Source organism: Dermochelys coriacea, chromosome 3, assembly GCF_009764565.3.
Source record: "Dermochelys coriacea isolate rDerCor1 chromosome 3, rDerCor1.pri.v4, whole genome shotgun sequence".
Classification (NCBI taxonomy): domain Eukaryota; kingdom Metazoa; phylum Chordata; order Testudines; family Dermochelyidae; genus Dermochelys; species Dermochelys coriacea.
This window is the reverse complement of record NC_050070.1, coordinates 8897407-8918520: the sequence shown is the minus strand read 5'-3', so window position 1 is coordinate 8918520 and position 21114 is coordinate 8897407. Positions and strand designations below refer to the sequence as shown.

The following is a 21114-nucleotide window of genomic DNA, read 5'->3' as shown; positions in this document are numbered from 1 at the left end:
GATTCTGTGCCAGGAGAGGTTGCCTGGGGACAGGAATGCACAAGGCATACGTGGTTTTGTTAATCCTCCCATTTCCCAAACTTGAGATCTCAGTCACAGCAGCAGTGTGTCTGACTTGTGGCTATTGTTGCTCTGATCTTTTAAATTACTCGTGAGAATGAAACAATCAAATGGAACAATGGTAAGATTCAGCCCATGGTTCTAGAACTGAGAGTTGTTCCGTGCTCCGGCAGGGCAGTCTACCGGTCTGGCTGGCCTCGCTCTCTGCCTAATCACAGACCGAATGTGAGTGGAGAAGCCGTCGCAGGAGAGCTTCCCCATGCTGAGCAAAGGTGCCAGAGGGGGGGAAAACCACCCCTTGGTCCTTGCAACCATTAGGGGTGGAGAGCTGTCAGCCTGTCACGGTGACACCTCCCTCATGCTTCAAGCCTTCACCTCTCTCAAGGTGATTCTCCCACTCCGTGACCAGGCCTTGGGCTACAGCACCCTGTGTGTGGATCGAGCCCGACAGGTCCAACTGGGTTCAGGCACCTGTGGTGTTTCTCTTTGGGAGCCTGTGACTAATGACAGTGACCCAAAACAGCCTTCTTAAAACCAAAGTATTGCTTAGTCTTAACAGTAGGAACAAAGCTAAGATAAAAGGATTTTTAAAACAACAAAAGGTCTGTACCTACTGTGATAGCCAGGCCTATCTTACCCCAAACTCCCAACCTCTGAGGTTGTGGTCTCAGTCAGTCTCCTTAAATCTCTCTCCCCAAGTCCCTGAAGGCCTGGCTTTAAATTCAGCCAAAGTTCTTTGTTCTTTCAGCTCACAGCCTTGGACCTGCTGTCCGAAACCAGCTTGGTGAGCTCCACAGGAGGTTGAGCCAGAACCTCAAAGCGAAAGACCCTTCATAGAAGTATAGGACTGGAAGGGACCTCAATAGGTCATCTAGTCCGGTCCCCTGCACTGAAGACAGGACTAAGTATTCTCTAGACCATCCCTGAGAGGTGTTGTCTAACCTGTTCTTAACAATCTCCAATGACGGAGAGTCCACAACCTCTCTAGGCCATTTGTTCCAGTGCTTAACCACCCTGACAAGAAGTTTTTCATAATGTCCAACCTAAACACCCTGTGCTGCAATTTAAGCCCATTGTTGCTTGTTCTATCCTCAGGGGTTAATAAGAACAATTTTTCACCCTCCTCCTTGTAACAACCTTTTAGATCCTTGAAAACAGTTATCATGACTATGACTTTGCTCTCCATATGTTTTATGGAAATATGCTTATGAGTGTGAATATGATGTAACTGGAATATGCTTTATGCAAAAGGTCTCTTGTAAGGTATCATAACAAAAGTTAAAACCTACTGAATATATTCCTCCTATTTGTATGCATGTATCATTCTTGTATCTGAAGCTAGAAATATGAAGTAGAACTCTGAGATCCTACTGTAATTATGCAAAGTGTGGGCCATTAAGGGTCCCACGCTTTCCCTGACCACCTTCTTGTTGCTAACATACCTGGAGAAACCCTTCTTGTTACCCTTCACATCCCTTGCTAGCTGCAACTCCAATTGTGCTTTGGCCTTTCTGATTAAACCCCTGCATGCTCAAGCAATATTTTTATACTCCTCTCTCGTTATCTGTCCAAGTTTCCACTTCTTGTAAGCTTCCTTTTTGTGTTTAAGCTCACTGAAGATTTCTCTGTTAAGCCAAGCTGGTCGCATGTCATATTTGCTATTCTTTCTGCACATCGGGATGGTTTGGTCCTGCAACCTCAATAAGGCTTCTTTAAAATACAGCCAGCTGTCCTGGACTCCTTTCCCCATCATATTAGCCTCCCAGGGGATCGTGCCCATCAGTTCCCTGAGGGAATCAAAGTCTGCTTTTCTGAAGTCCAGGGTTCATATTCTGCTGCTCTCCTTTCTTCCTTTTGTTAGGATCCTGAACTTGACCATCTCATGGTCACCGCTGCCCAGATTGCCATCCACTTCTACTTCCCCTACCAATTCTTCCCTGTTTGTGAGCAGCAGGTCAGGAGGAGCATGGTTGGTTCCTCCAGCACTTGCACCAGGGAGTTGTCCCCAAACACTTTCCAAAAACTTCCTGGGGGATTGTCTGTGTGCTGCTGTATTGCTTTCCCAGCAGATGTCAGGGTGATTGAAGTCCCCCATTAGAACCAGGGCCTGTAATCTGGAAACTTCTGTTAGTTGTCTGAAGAAAGCCTTGTCTACCCCATCCTCCTGGTCCGGTGGTCTATAGCAGACACCCACCACATGACCCTTCTTGCTCTAGCCTCTAAACTTAACCCAAAGACTCTCAACAATGATCTAGTCATGTGAGTTACCCCACCAAGTCTCTGTTATTCCAATCACTTCATAGTTCCTTGACTGTGCCAGGACATCCAATTCTTCCTGCTTATTTCCCAGACTTCTTGCGTTCGTGTACAGGCACCTAAGATACCTAGACGATTGCCCTACTTTCTCAGTATAAATCAGGAAGCATCCTCTATTGCACCCTCCTCCTTGTGTTTCCTCCCAGTATCCCACTTCCCCACTTACCTCTGGACTTAGGTCACCATCCCCTGGTGAACCTAATTTAAAGCCCTTCTCACTAGGTTAGAAAGCCTGCCAGGGAAGATGCTCTTCCCTCTCTTCGTTAGGTGGATCTCCTCTCTTCCTGGCAATCCTTCTTCCTGGAACAACATCCCATGGTTGAAGAATCCAAAGCCCTCTCTCCGACACCACTTGCATAACCATGCATTTACCTCCACAGTTTGATGGTCCCTACCTGGGCCTTTTCCTTCAACTGAGAGGATGGATGCAAACACAACTTGCACCTCAAACTCCTTTATCCTTCTTCCCAGAGCCATGTAGCCTGCAGTGACCCATTCAAGGTCATTCTTGGCAGTATCATTGGTGCCCACGTGGAGAAGTAGGAAGGGGTAGCGGTCCTAGGGCTTGATCAGTCTTGGCAGACACTCAGTCACATCCTGAATTCTAGCTCCAGGCAAGCAACACACTTCTCGAGTTTCCCGGTCTGGATGGCAGATGGATGACTCCATCCTCCTTAGGAGGGAGTCCCCGACCACCACCACCCATCTCCTCCTCTTGGGAGTGGTGGTTGCGGAACCCCCATCCCTAGGACAATGCATCCCATGCCTTCCAGTCGATGGGGTCTCCTTCTGATCCCTTCCCTCAGATGACTCTTCCAAAGCATTCTCTGACATGGTACCTGTGCAGAGAGCCTGAAATCGGTTTCTTACCTTTATCTGCATTGGGGATACATGTGTTCTCCTTTTTCTTCTTCTGGAGATCACATGCTGCCAATTTTCTTCCCTGTTCTGCAGTGCCCTCTCTGATTCTTCAGCATGCTGTATATGCAGTACCAAATGCTGACTTCTATCCAGAAAATCTTTATTTTCTCTGATGCAATGCAGGGTTGATACTTGGGTCTTTGGTCCTTTAACCTTCTCTTCCAATACGGAGACCAGCTTCCACTTTGTACAGACAAAGTCTGTTCTGTCCTCAGGGAGAAAGACAAACATGGCACATCCTGTGCAGGTCACAACAGCTGATCGCTCACTATCCATATTGTCTTCCTTCTTAGAGCCCCTTCAGACATTGTATTTACTGCTCTCACAGAAGCCTGAAAGGCCAAAAAAAAAAAAAAATCCTCTGTGGAAACTCCCCCCAGGCAAACTCCCTCTGTTTGCCTGTCCTCTGTTCACAAAAACAACAAGGAGTCTGGTGGCACTTTAAAGACTAACAGATTTATTTGGGCATACGCTTTTGTGGGTAAAAAACCCACTTCTTCAGATGCATGGAGTGAAATCTTTTCACTGATCACTTGGCTTGCAACTGGCTGCTTTTTTTATAAGTCTGCTGGCCCAAAGCAGTTGGCCCGTCTCAAAGTCTTCGCTCCAATCAACCACTCAAGGCCCACCTGGAACAAACACTCTCAATTCCCACTTTTCAAACAAATAAACACACAGTCAAACAGTCCCTACAACTAGCTCCAGTCAAACAAATGGTCACAGCAGACGGACTCTCGGATATTCACCCCACCAGCCCCCTAATGCAGCACTCACTGTAGCTCTTCTTGGATGGCTCCCAGGCAAACTCCCTCTCTTTGCCTGTCCTCTGTTCGCTGCTTCCACAACAGTGGATCAGCAAAACATTATCTCAACCAGATTATAGATTGAAAATAATATTTCTTGAAAACAAATGGAAGGTAAATAGTTATTCCTGCTAAAATATCTCATTTCATGTTTGCACATATGATTTTGTCACCTATGGGACACATATTGAAAAACCTGCGGCTTTGTCTTAACAGTGCTCTTGGCTTCAGTAGGGGCAGAGTTGGGGAATGCTGAGCTCTTCTGAAAATAAAGTAATGAATAGTAGAAATTAGAAAAGAATCCCCAGCATGCAGCAAACCTTTGCATGTGGCTGTCCAGCTCTGAGTAATTTACAGATCCAATCCTGGAAGGTGCAGAGGAACAATTGAGTTTTACAGGATTTAAGCCCCTCAGGGGACATCGGCACTGCAAAAAAACCCAAAGAAACAAACCCAAACCCCACAGCAATGAGTTTCAGAACCCAGCACAACTGACTCAAGCTCACAGAGCTCATGCTACAGAGTGAAAAATAGCAGTGTCAACATTCCCGCTTGGGCTGGAGCCTCCCAGCCCCCGTGACAGGTTTCAGAGCCCATGCTCCAGCCCCAGCTAGGACATCTTCGCTGCTATTGTTAGCCCTGTAATTGAAGCGCCGGGATACTGACTCAGCTAACCCTGTGTCTGAGACTTGCTGCCATGGCGTTATTTTTGCAGTGTAGATGTACCCTCAAAGTATAAACCAGTCTTGGTTTCCGTTCGATGGTATTCTGGATAAATAACCTAAACATGGCTCGAGAAACACACCTCAGGAATGGTCTAGATAATACTTGTCCTGTCATGAGTGCCAGGGACTGGACTGGATGACCTCTACAGGTCCCTTCCAATCCTATGATTCTATGATTATTCACTGTTTACTCTTAAGTGATAGGTGATTGAAGCAATTAAATGAGCTAAGGGTAATTATACTATGAAGCTAGACCAGGTTACTCGACAGAGGATATATGAAATGGACAATGTCAGATGAATTTATAAAGTGGAACTTCTTGCCAGAGGATGTTGTGAAGGCCAATACTATAACGGGGTTCAAAAGGGAGCTAAATAGTTTCGTGGAGGACAGATCCATCAATGGCTATTAGCCAGGATGGGCAGGAATGGTCTCCCTAGCCTCTGTTTGCCAGAAGCTGAGACTGGGTGACGGCATGCAATGATTACCTGTCTGTTCATTCCCTTTGGGGCACCTACCATTGGCCACTGTCAAAGGACAAGATACCGGGCTTGATGGACCTTTGGTCTGATCTACTATGGCTGTTCTTATGTTCTTATGATGAACGGGCTTCTTGTTGAGGTTTTGGAGTTCAAATATTAATTTTTAAATAAAAAATACAGACTTTCTCAAGTACTCAGTGGTTTTGGATGCCTCCATTTTTGGGTGCAGAACTGGAGAACTCCAGAAAGCACAGCTCATCAGAAAAGAGGCAGCCAAAATCACTGTGAACTTTTTGAAAATTATGGCCGTGATGACTACTGTATATGGAAGTAGAATCAGATTAAAGGAGGAAATTGTCCACTGCACACGCTTTCCCCGCAAAGTTCTTATGTTGTCCTTGTTTGTTTTTGACATGGCAGTGATACGAGAGGTCCACAGAAGTGTACGCATATAGGGAATCATGTAGGCATCAAAACAGTTCCAGAGATCCGTGGCATATGGCCTGGTTTTGATCTGAGCTGCTACACTGTTATAACATTACGGTGCTTGGAAATAACTACCCGATTCAGTGCAGCCAAGCCCATTGCTGTGAGTTCAGGACAGAGTGGAAAGCAATGATTTTATCTATTTTAATATGGATGAATTTTTTACGGACTGTATGTTTGAAAATATCAATAGCCTCTGACATCCCTGTCTTTTTTGTTCTGTGTTTGTACGGCACCTAGTCCCGGTCCATGACTGGGGCTCCTATATGGTGCAATAATACAAATAATAAATAATAATTCTCTGAGTCTAATTAATGATTGCTCAGAGCTTTGTAACCATGCACAAAATGTTCACACTGCATGTCATCTTAATTGTAGCTTTGATTTTGTTTTTAAGTAGAGTAATTGTTTAATTTACCATCTTGCTTCCCTGTTGCCATATCTTTCTATTAGCCTTTTTTTTATTCGTTATGATGAAAAACGGTGGGCAAATTCTAAGCTGATGTAAATTAATGTAGCTCCATTGAAGTCAGTTCACCCCAGGAGAGAATCTAGACCAATAACCTATTAGATGCAAATATAGTGGGAATCCTGTTATAAAGATGGAGTTGGGTAGCCTCCGTTTTGATCCCATCTGCACGATTCCAAGGAATAGCCATTTCATCTGCAGCGCTCAAGAGAAAGAGAGAGTGAACTTCTAAGCTTGCTATTTGCAGTCAGGGATAATTATGCTTTCCAAGCATTAGCAGCAGCATCTGCTGATGAGATGTCATGGCAATTAACTACCAGTAGATTAATACATCCCCCACTCCACACCCCCTGCTATCAAACCCAGAAACAGAAATTTATGATTCATTTATTTAAAAAATAATAATATTGCAGCTAACAGTCGGACCCCTGATTGCCTCCCTTACCAACAGACCAGCAACATGGGCGGCTGATGCGCAATTAAAGGTGCTACAGAAATGCACCATATTCTCATGCAATGGCTCTCTCCTGGAAGTACTGATAGCTGTCATAGGCAGCGATCACCATTTCATTCCTGTTATTGTTCTGTGTCTTTGCAGTTTTCACTTGTATTCCAATTATGACTTGGTTTTATTAGTATTGTTGTTATTATTCTTTATTATTGATTTGTATTGTCATAGCACCTAGGAGTCATGGACCAGGACCCCATTGCGCTAGGTGCTGTACAAACACAGACCAAAAAGACAATCCCTACCCCTAAAAGCTTATCTTCTAAGCATAAGACAAGAGACAACAGATGGATACAGATGGGCACATTAGGGAGTACAGGAAACAATGAGACAATATTGATCAGCATGGTGAGCAGTGATATCAACACTCCTGCAGCCTAACTGTTGTCAAGTTTGTTGTAGGCACCATGAATGAGGAGAGTTTTGTGGAGGGATTTGAAGGAAGACAATGTGGTGACTTGGGGATGTTTATGGGGAGACTCCGAAGCCTGGTGGATGGGGGACAGCATGGTAAAAGGCACAAAGGTGTTTGAAAATTTAACAAGTGTGTGATGGAGGCTGGCATTATCAAAGGTGGGAGTTGACATCTCGGTAGTGAACAAGAGATGATCAGTAGGTGGGAAGAGCAGCGGTGATATTCATGTGAAAAGAGAAAGATAGTTCCAAGCAAGTAGAGGCTGAAAGTTACAATTAAATCTAGCTGGACTCCATAAGACTCTCAGGATCTGATCACGAGTCTTGTGTTTTCTTAAAGCCCCAGCTCCTGAAGTCATGGGATTACGTGAGAATCTCAGCTTCCATTTAAATAATAAAAGTAAAATTATAGTCCTCATGGCTGTGGAGAAAAGCATTAAAATGTGACTTCTATAGGATCAAAACTCAGAAAGCAAATAATGTATTAATTAAAATCTCATGATTTCTAAGTCAATCATTATTTGGGAGTAGGGGGTTGCTGACTCATGATTTTCCAATACTTTGGGTTGGCATCAAATGGGGACTGCTAGTTGTCACCGCTGCTCTCCTTCAGGGCTCTCATAGAGAAGACTTTTAAACCTCTCTGACTTTGGACCCCTGGTTAGACAATGTAGAAATAAATGACAGGCAGTGGAAAGTAGTACTTTGTCTGTCTGTCTGTCTGTCTGTCTCTGTCTGTCTTGGGGATTTCTTTGCGTATCATTTCCCAGGTAATTAGCATGGTGAAGGCCATATTGGACTTCAGGGAATGAGCTTTCCTTCTCCTCTCCCTGTTTCATAGATTCTCTGTTGGAGGAATTCCTTGCTGAAGAGGAAAGTCTTACAGCAGATGCCTTCTGTGGAAGGAGAGGAGAGAGTGCCGTCTAATTCCCCATTCAGACCAGCAACACTTCTGCCTTGCCTGGGTTTAGTTTGAGCCAGCTGCTCTTCATCGCAGAACTGATTTGCTCTAGGCTATGTGACAGCCTCGGGATGGTGCTGGTCACGCTGTGGAAAATGAGATGAACCGCGGGGAGGAGTTGATGTACTGTTGGCCTACAGTGCCATCCCAGCTCTCCAAGTAGGCTCTTGTAGATACTGAAGAGAAGGGGAGAAAGGATGGATCCCCATGGGACCCCCCCACAGGAGAAGCTTTAGGGGAACAGGAGCAGAGAAGTGTGATCACTGGGATATGGCTTTTATCTAGTGCCAGGAGAAGTTCCTCTCTGAGGGGACCAAGGCTTTCTTCACGCTGTGCCGCAGTCTGAAGCCCAGTTGGGAAGCATCCAGGAGCTTGGCAGAGGTTACATGTTGCTGAACTTTGGTTGCTGCTCTTTTCTGGTTGATTTTTGCACAGGGGTGGGAGTCTGGAGAACAGCAAGGGAGCAGCTGGACAGATCTTCTGCACTGAGCGTGGGTGTCGACAGGGTTGGGCGAGGTCTCGTATTTTTCAGGGAGGATGGCCGGTTCAGTGCTCTGAAGGGGGTGATGATCATTTCTATTAGCAGTGGGCTCTGTTGTTCTTGGCTGCCTTTCACGAGCTAGCGGGGTCGTGAGTCTGTGTTTCAGGTGGTGGCTTGAATGTTTTGCAAGGTTTCTGGCACGTCCAGCTCTCTTAGGGCTTCTGCAATTCCTGATATCCAGAGATCTCCAATGCTGCTCAGTGCTTTGGGTTCTCTGGGGCAGCTAATTATCACGAATAGTCAAGACCTGTGGGTTATGTCTTACCAAAGAGACAGCATTACTATGCTGACACTCTGCTTCGTTACTGCTCAACCTTTATTCGTACCTGGAATCCTTATTGGTTTAAATTGAAGCCACTTGCCTGAGAAGGAACCACTCACGAGCAAAGACTGTAGAATCAGATATTCAGAGCATCTGTCTATCAATAAAAAAGAAAAGGAGCTCACTTCATGTAGCTCACGAAAGCTCCCATGTAGCTTCATGTAGCTCACAAAAGCTTATGCTCAAATACATTTGTTAGTCTCTAAGGTGCCACAAGTACTCCTTTTCTTTTTTGCGAATACAGACTAACACGACTGCTACTTTGAAACCTGTCTATCAATATAAACTGGCCCTCTATATAATCTAGTCTCTAAGCATTTATGCTGCACTCATCTCCATGTTATCTAAGTTATTTTGTCACCTGCATGGGGCATCACCCGCATCATTTCCTACAACACTTGGGTTTCCCTTACACTGGGAGCCAAATCCTGCTCACCTTACTCACACAGTCACACTGTGGGGCCAGATCCTGCCTTTTGTTTATCAAATAACTCCACTGTGGTCAACGAGTCACTCCGGATTGACACCAGAGTAACAGAAGAAAATTCAGCCTACTCATGTCACACGAATTTGATACTTCATCTCCTGTCCAAGTCCTGGCCCTGCTTAGTTATGAGAGTGTGTAGAAGGCACTTAGGATGGGAAGTGAAATCCCTCTCTGCCTTATGGAGCTGTCTTGGAGCTCCAATCAAATGCTGTTTGACTAACTTTTTGGTTTTCAGCGCATATGGCTCTGACTTTTAAGAAACGCTCCTTGGAGGCAGGGCTGTAGTGAATTTGCCTGGAACATGTTGGTACTACTGCAGCTTAAGTAGTAAGTAATGATGATGGTAATTGTGCCAATAGGAATTCTGGGACATCTGCCAGAGCAAAGCGAATAGCCAGCCCTATTTGTGTTTTAAAGAAAGTTGTCTCTAAACCCTCCCCCATATTAGTTATATGGCACGATGTCCTGCTGGGGCCTGTATTTAAAATATTAGCCAAAATTTGCAAAAATAGGAGACTAAAGTTAGGTTCCTGAATACATAATTGGGCTCTTAAATAAATAGTATGGTTTTCAAAAGCGCAGAACACTCCACAGCTCGCACTGAAGTCAATTGTAGCTTCATGATGCTTAGCACTTTTGAAAATTAGCCATTTACTTTGGTGCCTAAATAAAGATTTAGGAGTCTAACTTTAGGCTCCTGTTTTTGAAAATCGAGGCCAATAACAACACATCTGGGATGAAATGTTATGGTTCTTTTTTCTTTTCTTTGGGTTTCTTTAACTATATTGGTATAGTCAAAGCAGGGAATACTTCTGCTGCCCAAAAACATATGTATGTGCTGCTATATTGGTATAACAGTGTTAATTGTATAGTTAATTCTGGCTCAAGAAAGAGAATTAGCTAGTAAAAGGTCTTTCTATAGCAGTATAACTATCTGTAGTGGTTTCAGAGTAGCAGCTGTGTTAGTCTGTATTCGCAAAAAGAAAAGGAGTACTTGTGGCACCTTAGAGACTAACAAATTTTTTTGAGCATAAGCTTTCGTGAGCTACAGCTCACTTCATCGGATGCATTCAGTGGAAAATACAGTGGGGAGATTTATATACATAGAGAACATGAAACAATAGGTGTTACCATACACACTGTAATGAGAGTGATCACTTAAGGTGAGCTACTACCAGCAGGAGAGCGGGGGGAAAAAACCTTTTATAATGATAATCAAGGTGGGCCATTTCCAGCAGTTGACAAGAACGTCTGAGGAACAGTGGGAGGTGGACGGGGTAGCTCACGAAAGCTTATGCTCTTATAAATTTGTTAGTCTCTAAGGTGCCACAAGTACTCCTTTTCTTTTTGCGAATACAGACTAACACGGCTGCTACTCTGAAACATGGGGAAATAGTTTACTTGTGTAATGACCCATCCACTCCCAGTCTCTATTCAAGCCTAAGTTAATTGTATCCAGTTTGCAAATTAATTCCAATTCAGCAATCTCTTGTTGGAGTCTGTTTTTTGAAGTTTTTTTGTTGAAGAATTGCAACTTTTAGGTCTGTAATCGAGTGACTAAAGAGACTGAAGTGTTCTCCAACTGCTTTTTGAATGTTATAATTCTTGACGTCTGATTTGTGCCCATTTATTCTTTTACGTAGAGACAGTCCAGTTTGACCAATGTACATGGCAGAGGGGCATTGCTGGCACATGATGGCATATAGCACATTGGTAGATGTGCAGCTGAATGAGCCTCTGATAGTGTGGCTATGATGGTGTCCCCTGAATAGATATGTGGACAGAGTTGGCAACGGGCTTTGTTGCAAGGATAGGTTCCTGGGTTAGTGGTTCTGTTGTGTGGTGTGTGGTTGCTGGTGAGTATTTGCTTCAGGTTGGGGGGCTGTCTGTAAGCAAGGACTGGCCTGTCTCCCAAGATCTGTGAGAGTGATGGGTCATCCTTCAGGTTGTAGATCCTTGATGATGCGTTGGAGAGGTTTTAATTGGGGGCTGAAGGTGATGGCTAGTGGCGTTCTATTATTTTCTTTGTTGGGCCTGTCCTGTAGTATGTGACTTCTGGGTACTCTTCTGGCTCTGTCAATCTGTTTCTTCACTTCAGCAGGTGGGTATTGTAGTTGTAAGAATGCATGAAAGAGATCTTGTAGGTGTTTGTCTCTGTCTGAGGGGTTGGAGCAAATGCGGTTATATTGTAGAGCTTCGCTGTAGACAATGGATCGTGTGGTGTGGTCTGGGTGAAAGATGAAGCATGTAGATAGGAATAGAGGTCAGTAGGTTTCCGGTATAAGGTGGTGGTTATGTGACCTTCGCTTATTAGCACTATAGTGTCCAGGAAGTGGATCACTTGTGTGGACTGGTCCAGACTGAGCTTGATGGTGGGATGGAAATTGTTGAAATCATGGTGGAATTCCTCAAGGGCTTCTTTTCCATGGGTCCAGATGATGAAGATGTCATCAATGTAACGTAAGTAGAGTAGGGGCATTAGGAGACGAGAGCTGAGGAAGCGTTGTTCTAAGTCAGCCATAAAAATGGTGGCATGCTGTGGGGCCATGCGGGTACCCATCGCAGTGCCGCTGATTTGAAGGTATACATTGTCCCCAAATGTGAAATAGTTATGGGTGAAGACAAAGTCACAAAGTTCAGCCACCAGGTTTGCCATGACATTATCGGGGATGCTGTTCCTGACGGCTTGTAGTCCATCTTTGTGTGGAATCCTGGTGTAGAGGCTTCCACATCCATAGTGGCCAGGATGGTGTTTTTAGGAAAATCACCGATGGATTGTAGTTTCCTCAGGAAGTCAGTGGTGTCTCGAAGATAGCTGGAAGTGCTGGTAGCATAGGGCCTGAGGAGGGAGTCTACATAGACAGACAATCCTGCTTTCAGGGTCTGTATTAGGGCTTTTACCCACATAACTCTATACTGGCAAAAAATCACATCCCTAACTGATATAGTTATACCAATATAACTCTTTAGTATATTCCAGTCCTTGTCATGTTTGTACCATTCAAAATCAAGGTGTCTAATCAGTTAGCGTCTGTGCAAAAGGTAGAGGTTTTGTATTCAGACAAAGAACAGGTTTTGTCAGATCCAATATCAAGAGAAATGTATTAATGGAACTATTCAGGGAAACCAGCTTTAAAATAAATGAAATGAAATAGTCCGTGAAGTATTTGAGAATCGACCCTCATGCCCCACACTCACCCCAACCATCTGCCCCAGTCCGGACACCCCTGCTGCACCCTGAACCCCTCATTTCTGGCCCCACCCCAGAGCCCACACTTCCAGCCAGAGCCCTCATCCCCTTCCGCACCCCAACCCCCGCCCCAGCCCGGCAAAAGTGAGTGAGGGTGGGGGAAAATAAGCAACAGGGGAATGGGGTGAGCAGGGGGTGGGGAATAGGGCCTTGGAAGGGGCAGGGTCTCCAGGATGGGGCTGGGAAGGGGGAGGGACAAGGGTGTTTGGTTTTGTGTGATTAGAAAGTTGGCAACCCTACTTGAGCTGCCTGCACACTGCCGAACAAGAGGGCTTAGACCCACATCACAGCAAGATGCGGGCTTTGACTGCCCTCCTCCCACAAGGTCCTAAGACCTAGGTGCTTGTTGACCTGAGTCAGACTGCTTTTGTGTGGATGGAAGGGGGTCTCGGGCCCAAACCTGAGTCAGGAGGCCAGGCTTAGTGTGCTGTGTAGACGCACCTTCTGAGTGCACCCCCTCAGATCTTAGACCTCGTGCCTTTGCCTCTCCTGAAGTGAAATTTCTCAGTTCTTCCCAGGCTTCCGTACCCTGTCTATCAACTGTCCTTACCCTGCACATCTGAGTTCTGGCACCAGCAGTTAGTTCTTCCCCTAGGGTGTCTTAGATCCGTGCTATACAGTGACCAGATAATTATTGTCTAGTTTTGCTGTAGGAACAAATCTTTTAGATTGTCAGAGGGGAAAAGGCTGTTCAAACAACAAGCAGCCTGCACACGTTTTTCTTAGAGGATCGGCAGCCCCTGACAGGAACCTGGGCAGGCCTACCTTCTTCAGATACCCATAGGAGGTATCTGTGTCTCCGAACAACTACTGTCCTCCTCCTCTATCCCCTGAGAGTGTTCCTTTTAAACCTGCCACAGTTTTTGCTCTTCTATATTCGCGGGCCATTTCCTGTCCTGGCTTCGTCTCTTAACTCTCAGAAGTGCTGAAAAGTGACTAATGTTTAAGCCATTTCCCCCACTTCCTGCTTTTTTCCCCCTTACAGTGCCCTATTAGACTAACCAAAATATTCACACAATAAACATCTCCTCTCAATAATCAGGTCAATATACAGAATTCACCAAGTATTGCCAAGCAGCCCCAAATCTGTCTCTCAGTCCTCTTCAAAAAAATCCAACAATTACTTCCACTACTTTCTCTCTTCAAGCATTTGGTTTCCCTTCAGAGGGAAAATAAACACTCCTGAATTCACCATTGTAGGAGTTCAGCCAAAAAACATGTAAAGAAGGAAAACCCCCTTTCAGGTGGCACATTTCAAACAACTGTAAGAGTAGTTTAGAATTTGCATTTTTGTTTGTAATGTTTTTTTTCTGCTGACTCCATCTATTGCCTCCCAGGGTTGGCCAGTGAAGTTCTACAGCGTGACTTGCGGCTGCTCTCACATTTAACATGGAGGTGCAGCCTGCTGCAGATCTAGGTCCCCGGATGTGATGCTATGTCTTAATCCAAAGCTGCATCCTGTAGTCTTTGCAAGCCACTCCTCTGAGTTAAAGGTCAATGTGGCTGCACGCTGCACCATCTAAGGGAAATTAGGTCAGCTCATTGGGTTCTTGGGAAGTGGCTAAGGTGGCTTTTAGTCAGCAAATATTAGGACTTCCCTGCCTGAAGAGAAGGGTCGGATTCTGCCAGGATTATTCTATTCTGTTCTCATTCTTATACTGCCCTGGTCACCATAGTATCTGAGCACAGCCAGCCGTGCATTAAATGATGTGACTAGCATTTGCCACGTGTGATTTCCTCTCTCTCACTTTTCTCTCCAATGGGAAAACTGCGCCAGGTTTCTTTTTGCTTGTTTGTTTGAATGGATTTATTTGGGATTGGTTTATTTTATGTCTGCTGGGCTGGGTGCTGGCTACTGAAGTCTTGGCTGTATAGAAAGTGGTGATGTCGGAGGTGGTTCTTAAATCTTGTGGGAGTTCGTTTCACAGTCTTGGACCGACCCCAGAGAAAGCTCTACATAGGATACATCTCCGTAGAGAGAGAGCTCTCCCTCCTGCTCTGAGCTATTATCCTTTCCTGGCCTACTGGTTCTTATTCTATTGGTTGCTATTTGACTCCCCTACCCCTGCCAACTGTTGTCACCAATGACTGATGGTTGGCTTGCTCCTTCCCTGTGCTGCAGGTATATCCGAACCATGTACCTGGGGATCCAGAGCCAGAGGCGGAAGGAACACCAGCGGCGCTTCTACTGGGCTATGATGTACGAGTATGCAGACGTGAACATGCTGCGCCTCCTGGAGACTTTCCTGGAGAGCGCGCCCCAACTGGTGCTACAGCTCTGCATAATGATCCAAAAGAACCGTGCAGAAACATTACCATGTAAGTGGCCCATTTTCTCAGCCGCTGTTGGATGTTTTGTTGACCGACCACACTACATAACCTGTCGTGGAAGGTGCTGGCACTTTGGACAAAACTCGTTTCAGCTCCGTGCTGCACTTGCTCAGTAAATTTCTGCTCGTGGTCCTGGAAAAAATACTCTACTACTTCAGTCTCTTATAGACCAGCATGGTCATGAGGAGTGATCACAAGGCTGGGCACCAGGAATTCCTTAGCTCTACTCCTGGTGCTGCCACTTACTTGCTGTGTAGTCTTGGGTAAATCACATGATCTTTTTCTGCCTCAGTCTTCCCACCTGCAGAGTGGGGACAATAAAACATATCTGCCTCAGAGGGGTGTTGTGAGGGTTAACTGGTAAATGTTTGTGCCTTGTTTAGACTGTGCAAAGTGCTATATAAAGTGCTACGTTTCATAGATACAGACAAGGTGGTCACCCTTAAAAAGTCAACTTTTGCCATGAGTTCAAACACGCTTTTTGGTACCACAGTTCTGAACTAGTCTAAGAATAGGGAAAAACTGTATTATCTCAAAAAAAAAAAGAGGAATACTTGTGGCACCTTAGAGACTAACAAATTTATTTGAGCATAAGCTTTCGTGAGCTACAGCTCACTTCATCGGATGCATTCAGTGGAAAATACAGTGGGGAGATTTTATATACACAGAGAACATGAAACAATGGGTGTCACCATACACACTGTAACAAGAGTGATCAGGTAAGGTGAGCTATTACCAGCAGGAGAGCACATGCATCCGATGAAGTGAGCTGTAGCTCACGAAAGCTTATGCTCTAATAAATTTGTTAGTCTCTAAGGTGCCACAAGTACTCCTTTTCTTTTTGCGAATACAGACTAACAACAGCTGCTACTCTGAAACCTGTCGTTGTATATAAAGACAGCAAAACCTGTCTTAAGCAACACTTTGTTGCCTTAGTAGATGCAGGACCAGATTCACCGCTGGCATAAGTGGTTCAACTCCATTGACCAGTTCGCTGCATTGAGTGGGCTGCATGTTTTGCTAACATCTGTACTGCAAAGCTTGGTGAATGAAGAGTTTCCTAAGCATGCCACGTTCCTTGCTAAGGTACAAGATCGGCGGGCACTTTCTCAATCTGGTTGTATATACCTTTCCCCCTCAAGTGCAAAAATACAAAAATACATTATCATACAAAAATAAATGAAATACAAAGAGAAACCATCAAGAAAGTAACATCCAAGATTTCTCTTAAGGAGAAAAAAACAAGGGAAAGGGAGGTAATATTAAAAAGTGACTGTGTAGAAAAGGTCACCCACTGTCTTGCTCAATGTATTGGCTCCCTGCGGACCTTTGACTCCTTCTACCGATTACAATTTTTTAGTTACTAACAATTTGTTAGTACTGCAGACCCAAGCCAGCTTTGAGAGGGTAAACTGGATTTGATTCTGCCGTGGGCCCATGAACAAAACTGCCAGTGAATGCCCCTGTTTCCCCCTCCCATTTAAAATCACATGGGAGGGGAACACTTATTCCCAAACCTGTGTGGCTTTTTGGGAGCCATGCTTCATCATCCATGCTTGGATTAGTCCCTTAGGCTGTGAATCCACTGGAAATCCCGACTCAACCCCAGTGCACCCCTGACAAGATTGACGGTACAGTGCTAATAACAGGCAAAGGCAGTAACAACTAACTATAGTCAGTAGAGCAAGCAGATATGACTGAAGACACATTGGGAAGGGTTTTGACACTAAATTCACTTCAGTTTTTAAAATAAGCAGTTTCTATATTTAATTTTTCATGTGGTTCCTCTCGACTTAATAGGATTTAGAGAAACCACTGATGCCCTTCCATTGATGTCATGAGTGCTTTGTGTAAACTTTTTGCTGGGAATTTGTCTGACCGAGGCTTCTGTATTCTATACAAGTAGCATTGCACGTCTATTGAGGGTAGCCTTATCCTGCAAAATTCTGGCTATTGGCTGCTGTTAATCCAAAAAAGATTTTCACTGTAAATCTTAATTTTGCAACGCCCTGTTGAAATCTATGGGACATTATGTGGTACATGCATTATACTTCTCCTGTAATAAATAGTATGTAACCTACTGTGTATTTAAGAAGGGAACAGCAAGAGTTACAGTAAGTGCGTGGTCCACTTTTCAAACCAGAATGCCAAAAGTTTGGTTTTAAATGACTACTTAGGCATCTAAACTATGGGTATGTCTTCACTGTAGAGTTAGCCCAGGTGAGCTGCACCGGGATTAGCCTAGCCCAGGTGTGTGCAGCCACACTGCAAAGCCCTGCCCAAGTTACTAAGGTCTGATCTATATCTAAAACTTAGGTCGACCTAACTTCCTCTTTCAGGTCTGTGAAAAATTTTGCTCTGCATGAGGTACTTAGGTCAATCTAACCCCCACTGTTGTTCTAGCTACTGCCTCTCGGGGGTTGATTTACTACAGCATTGGAAAACCCCCTTCTGTCACTGTAGTGTCTAAACTACAGCACTACAGTCGTGTTGCTGCAGAGGTGCCACTGTAGCACCTGTAATGTAGAGATGCCCTAAGTACTCATGAGTGCTACACTCCCCCCGTATGTCACTGGGACTTCTGGGGTCCTATCCCATGATTCTTTGCACTGCAGTCAGCTGAGCCGCTCTATCATTCTTTGTTAGTGAACTGTGGGAGAACTTGTCTGTCCCTCTGGGCATATGGGGGGAACAGAGGGAAGGCAGTGGAGGACTATACGCATGTGAGTGGTTAGCCTGCATCCTCACTGCAAAGTGGGCGGTTACCAGCCTGTGTGAAAGTGGCAGCTGCGCTCTAATGCACATCCCCAGCTGGGCCAGTTAGCTTGTGTTGGAAGCACCACTAAACTCAGGTGAGAGGTTTTCATGTGTGGATGACAGGGAGGTTCGGGGCAAAACCCAAGTAAGAGCTATCAGCTATGTTTGCTGTATAGAGTCCATGCCAGTATAGCTATGTTGGCATAGCCCCATAGGGTAGATTCAGTGTACACCTACAGCAGTAGTTCTGCTGGGATAGGAACACCACCTCCCCAAATGAGATTAGCTATGTCAACAGAACCATTCTTCTATCTGCATAGCTGTATCTCTACATTGTGGGGTTTGTTGGTATAGCTCTGTTGGCCAAGGGTGTGGTTTTTTCCCTGGCCCTGACCAACATAGCTTAGCTGGTATAAGTTTTAAGTGTAAGCCAAGCCAAAGTTAATTCTACGTTAAAGCTATATCCTTGCGTGTTTAGACTGGAGCTGGGTGAATGCTGGATAAAGTGGTTGCAAACTTACTTTTCCTAAAGGCTGTTCACATGCCTTGTCCTTCCCTCTTTGCAAACAGTTGTGCGATTGTGGTTTTGTTCATGTGAATGCTTGGATAATAGCTGTTATTTGTAAGTCTTCGTGTGTGCCTGCAAACCAGGGTAGTCGTGGGCAAATAGTCATGTTTGCTAGTCTCTGTTCATTCTTTGCCAGTCCTCATTCTCCTGTTGAAAAGTTTGAGTCATCCTGCCAGGGTGCGGTAATCATGCCAAGTGACTTAGAGTACCTGCTCCCCCACAGCAGTGAGTCACGGAGCTCAGGTCAACTGACCTGAGCTCATGTTTCAGGGCTAGAAATAGCAGCATAGATGTTCCCAGTGAGACCCACCATCCTCACTGGGTTTCAGAGCCCAGCCTCCAGGACAGCTGTACTGATCTTTTTAGCCTTGTAATGCAAGTCCCACCAGTCCAAGTCACTTGACCCAGGCTCTGAGACTCACTGGCGGGGCGGAGGGGATTGTGCAGTGTAGACGTATCCTTAGGTAAACTATCACACACAATAATGAACAGGACTAGTGGAACAGAACAATTTACGAACTATCCAGAGGCTGAAATTTATTGGCTTAGACTAGTTGGTAAATTCATAGAACAGGGAATACACTGCCAGAAAGCAGGATTTGTTCTGGAACAGGCCAGATTTGTGATCTCAGAACAGGCCAAATCCAATGGATAATTTGCAACCAGCTCTATTTAGTTGCCAAGTTTCCATTTAGGTCCTTAAATTCAGCTGTAGATACCTACCTTTGGACAGCCAAGTTTGAAAATGAGTTAACTTCTTGCTGTACGGAGGGATTTTCAGAAGTGTTCAGGACTGGCCTACTCTGTTCCCACTGAGCATGGTAAAACTACCACTGTGTCAATGGGAACAGAGTTAGGCCACCGATTTTTGAAATACCACCCACAAACAGCCAAACACTAGCAGATACTCAGAAGCAAGGATTGTGCGATGCCCTGTTGTATGAAGGGAGTGAGCCTGATGGTGAATTACATTAAATAGATGCTGAAAAATGGCAGAAGTCTTTGTGCAACAGTCTGCCTTCCAAACCATGCTCAAGATCTGTTTTGCGACAGGGTAAAAAAATAATCTAGTGAACTTCAAGAATGCTTTAAAAAAAAAAAGACCCCAAAACCCATCCTGCATCTGCAAAACTAATGCATATCTGTGACTTTGCTCTGCAAAATCGTCCTGATTTATACAGGTCAACCCATAACTAAGGAAAGCTGGATATAGAGGACCCTGTAGATTACCCTTTCTATTCTGGAATGAAGATCCAATGGATCATCTGTCTCTTCCAGTCCAGGATTATCAAGGCATCAAAGATGGTTTAAATAAATCATCTGCTCTTCACAAGCAGAACCCCCACACTTTTCTTACTAGAAAGTTTTCATGGGAACCTGCAAGGGAAAGGTGTCTTTATGTACAGGAACTTTTGTATCGCACAATTCTAGAGCATGGACTAGAGATGGAAAAGCCCTGTCAGATCATCCAGTCCATCTTCCTGCCAATGCAGGATTGTCCCCTGGTCCTGTTTTCTAATGCTCTCTATAGATGACATTGCTTTTGGTTGAGTTGTATGAAAAAGAGTAGGGAAAAAGTCACAAAACATTGCCTGGGGTTGAAAGGATTACTCCTGGTGCCTCTCTGAGGGCCCACCCTATAAAGTGACCCACTCACCAGCAGCCTTGCATGTTCCTCCTTGCAGGAGTAGGTTGGTCATATGTGCCATGATTAGAGAAGCAGGTCCTTATTGCAGGATAGGGTGGAGAAGAGACACCTGGTATAGTCCGGTGCCATGCAAAAGGGTGGGAAAACTGGGGGAGGAATCATGGAGGATTCTTGAGTTTTGATAAAAATCAGTGCTAAAGATTTGCTCTGATTCAATGCAATTTTTTCCATAACAAGCTAAGGACCCAACCCAGCAAAGCACTTAAGCATGTGCATAACTTTCAGCACACAAATAACCACGTTGTGAGGCCCCTGGTGAGCTACAAGCTACACATGGGCATACCCGCTTTGCAAGATGCGAGTTTATGTTTCCTGGTCCCCTGCCCAGTTACCCAGGCAATAATGACTGAGAGCTATTTGGTGACCTGTTTGGAATGAGTTGTTTGTCTCAGTCCGGTTCCCAGCAGTCAGGTGTCCACATCAAAAAGCCATCAGCGCCGCTGGCGATGGGCATGAAGAATGCTCTGCTCACTCACTCTTAGAGTACATCAGGCCTGAGGCATATTGGCTGCGAGAAGTGTGGGGGACACTTGCATTGCTGTGCTGCTCCGATTCTGTGGATAAAAGGCCAATTAAGTCAGCAGGAGTTTTCCAGTTGATTTTAATGGGCTTTGGATCAGTCCCCAGGGCTGTCACTTCAGTCCCCAGGGCTGTCAATCCAGCAGCTTTCTCCATCACACATTCGCTTTTCTTACAGCTCCAGTGAGGACCCTTTTGCTGAGGTCTCACCTCTTGATATCAAGAATATTTCATGTGACCACAGATTAAAGTGACACATCCTTTACAGGAAAAACAACCGCCACATGCGATGAAGTGAGTGAAATCTGTAGCGGAGTTTGTAAACTATGGCTTTTGATGCCAATCATTATTAGCCCTTTACATCTTCAAAGCACTGTGGAAACATTAACTAGGTGATCCTCACTGTGAGCAACATACAAATAGGGAAACTGAGGCATAAGAAAGTGGAGTGATTTGCCCAAAGTCCCACTATGGCAGATTCATGAT

The 21114-nt window shown here is 44.9% G+C and overlaps 1 protein-coding gene across 2 annotated transcripts in view; it reads left to right on the top strand.

The window, feature by feature from the left end:
* Positions 1-21114, top strand: part of LOC119853347 (XK-related protein 6) — a 100985-nt gene that overhangs the window by 60218 nt on the left and 19653 nt on the right. For both annotated transcript variants that reach the window (XM_043510086.1, XM_043510085.1), the window contains exon 2: positions 14868-15064. In XM_043510086.1, coding sequence (XP_043366021.1) covers positions 14881-15064 — 184 coding nt within the window. In that variant the 5' untranslated portion in view covers positions 14868-14880. The remainder of the gene's footprint in view (positions 1-14867; positions 15065-21114) is intronic.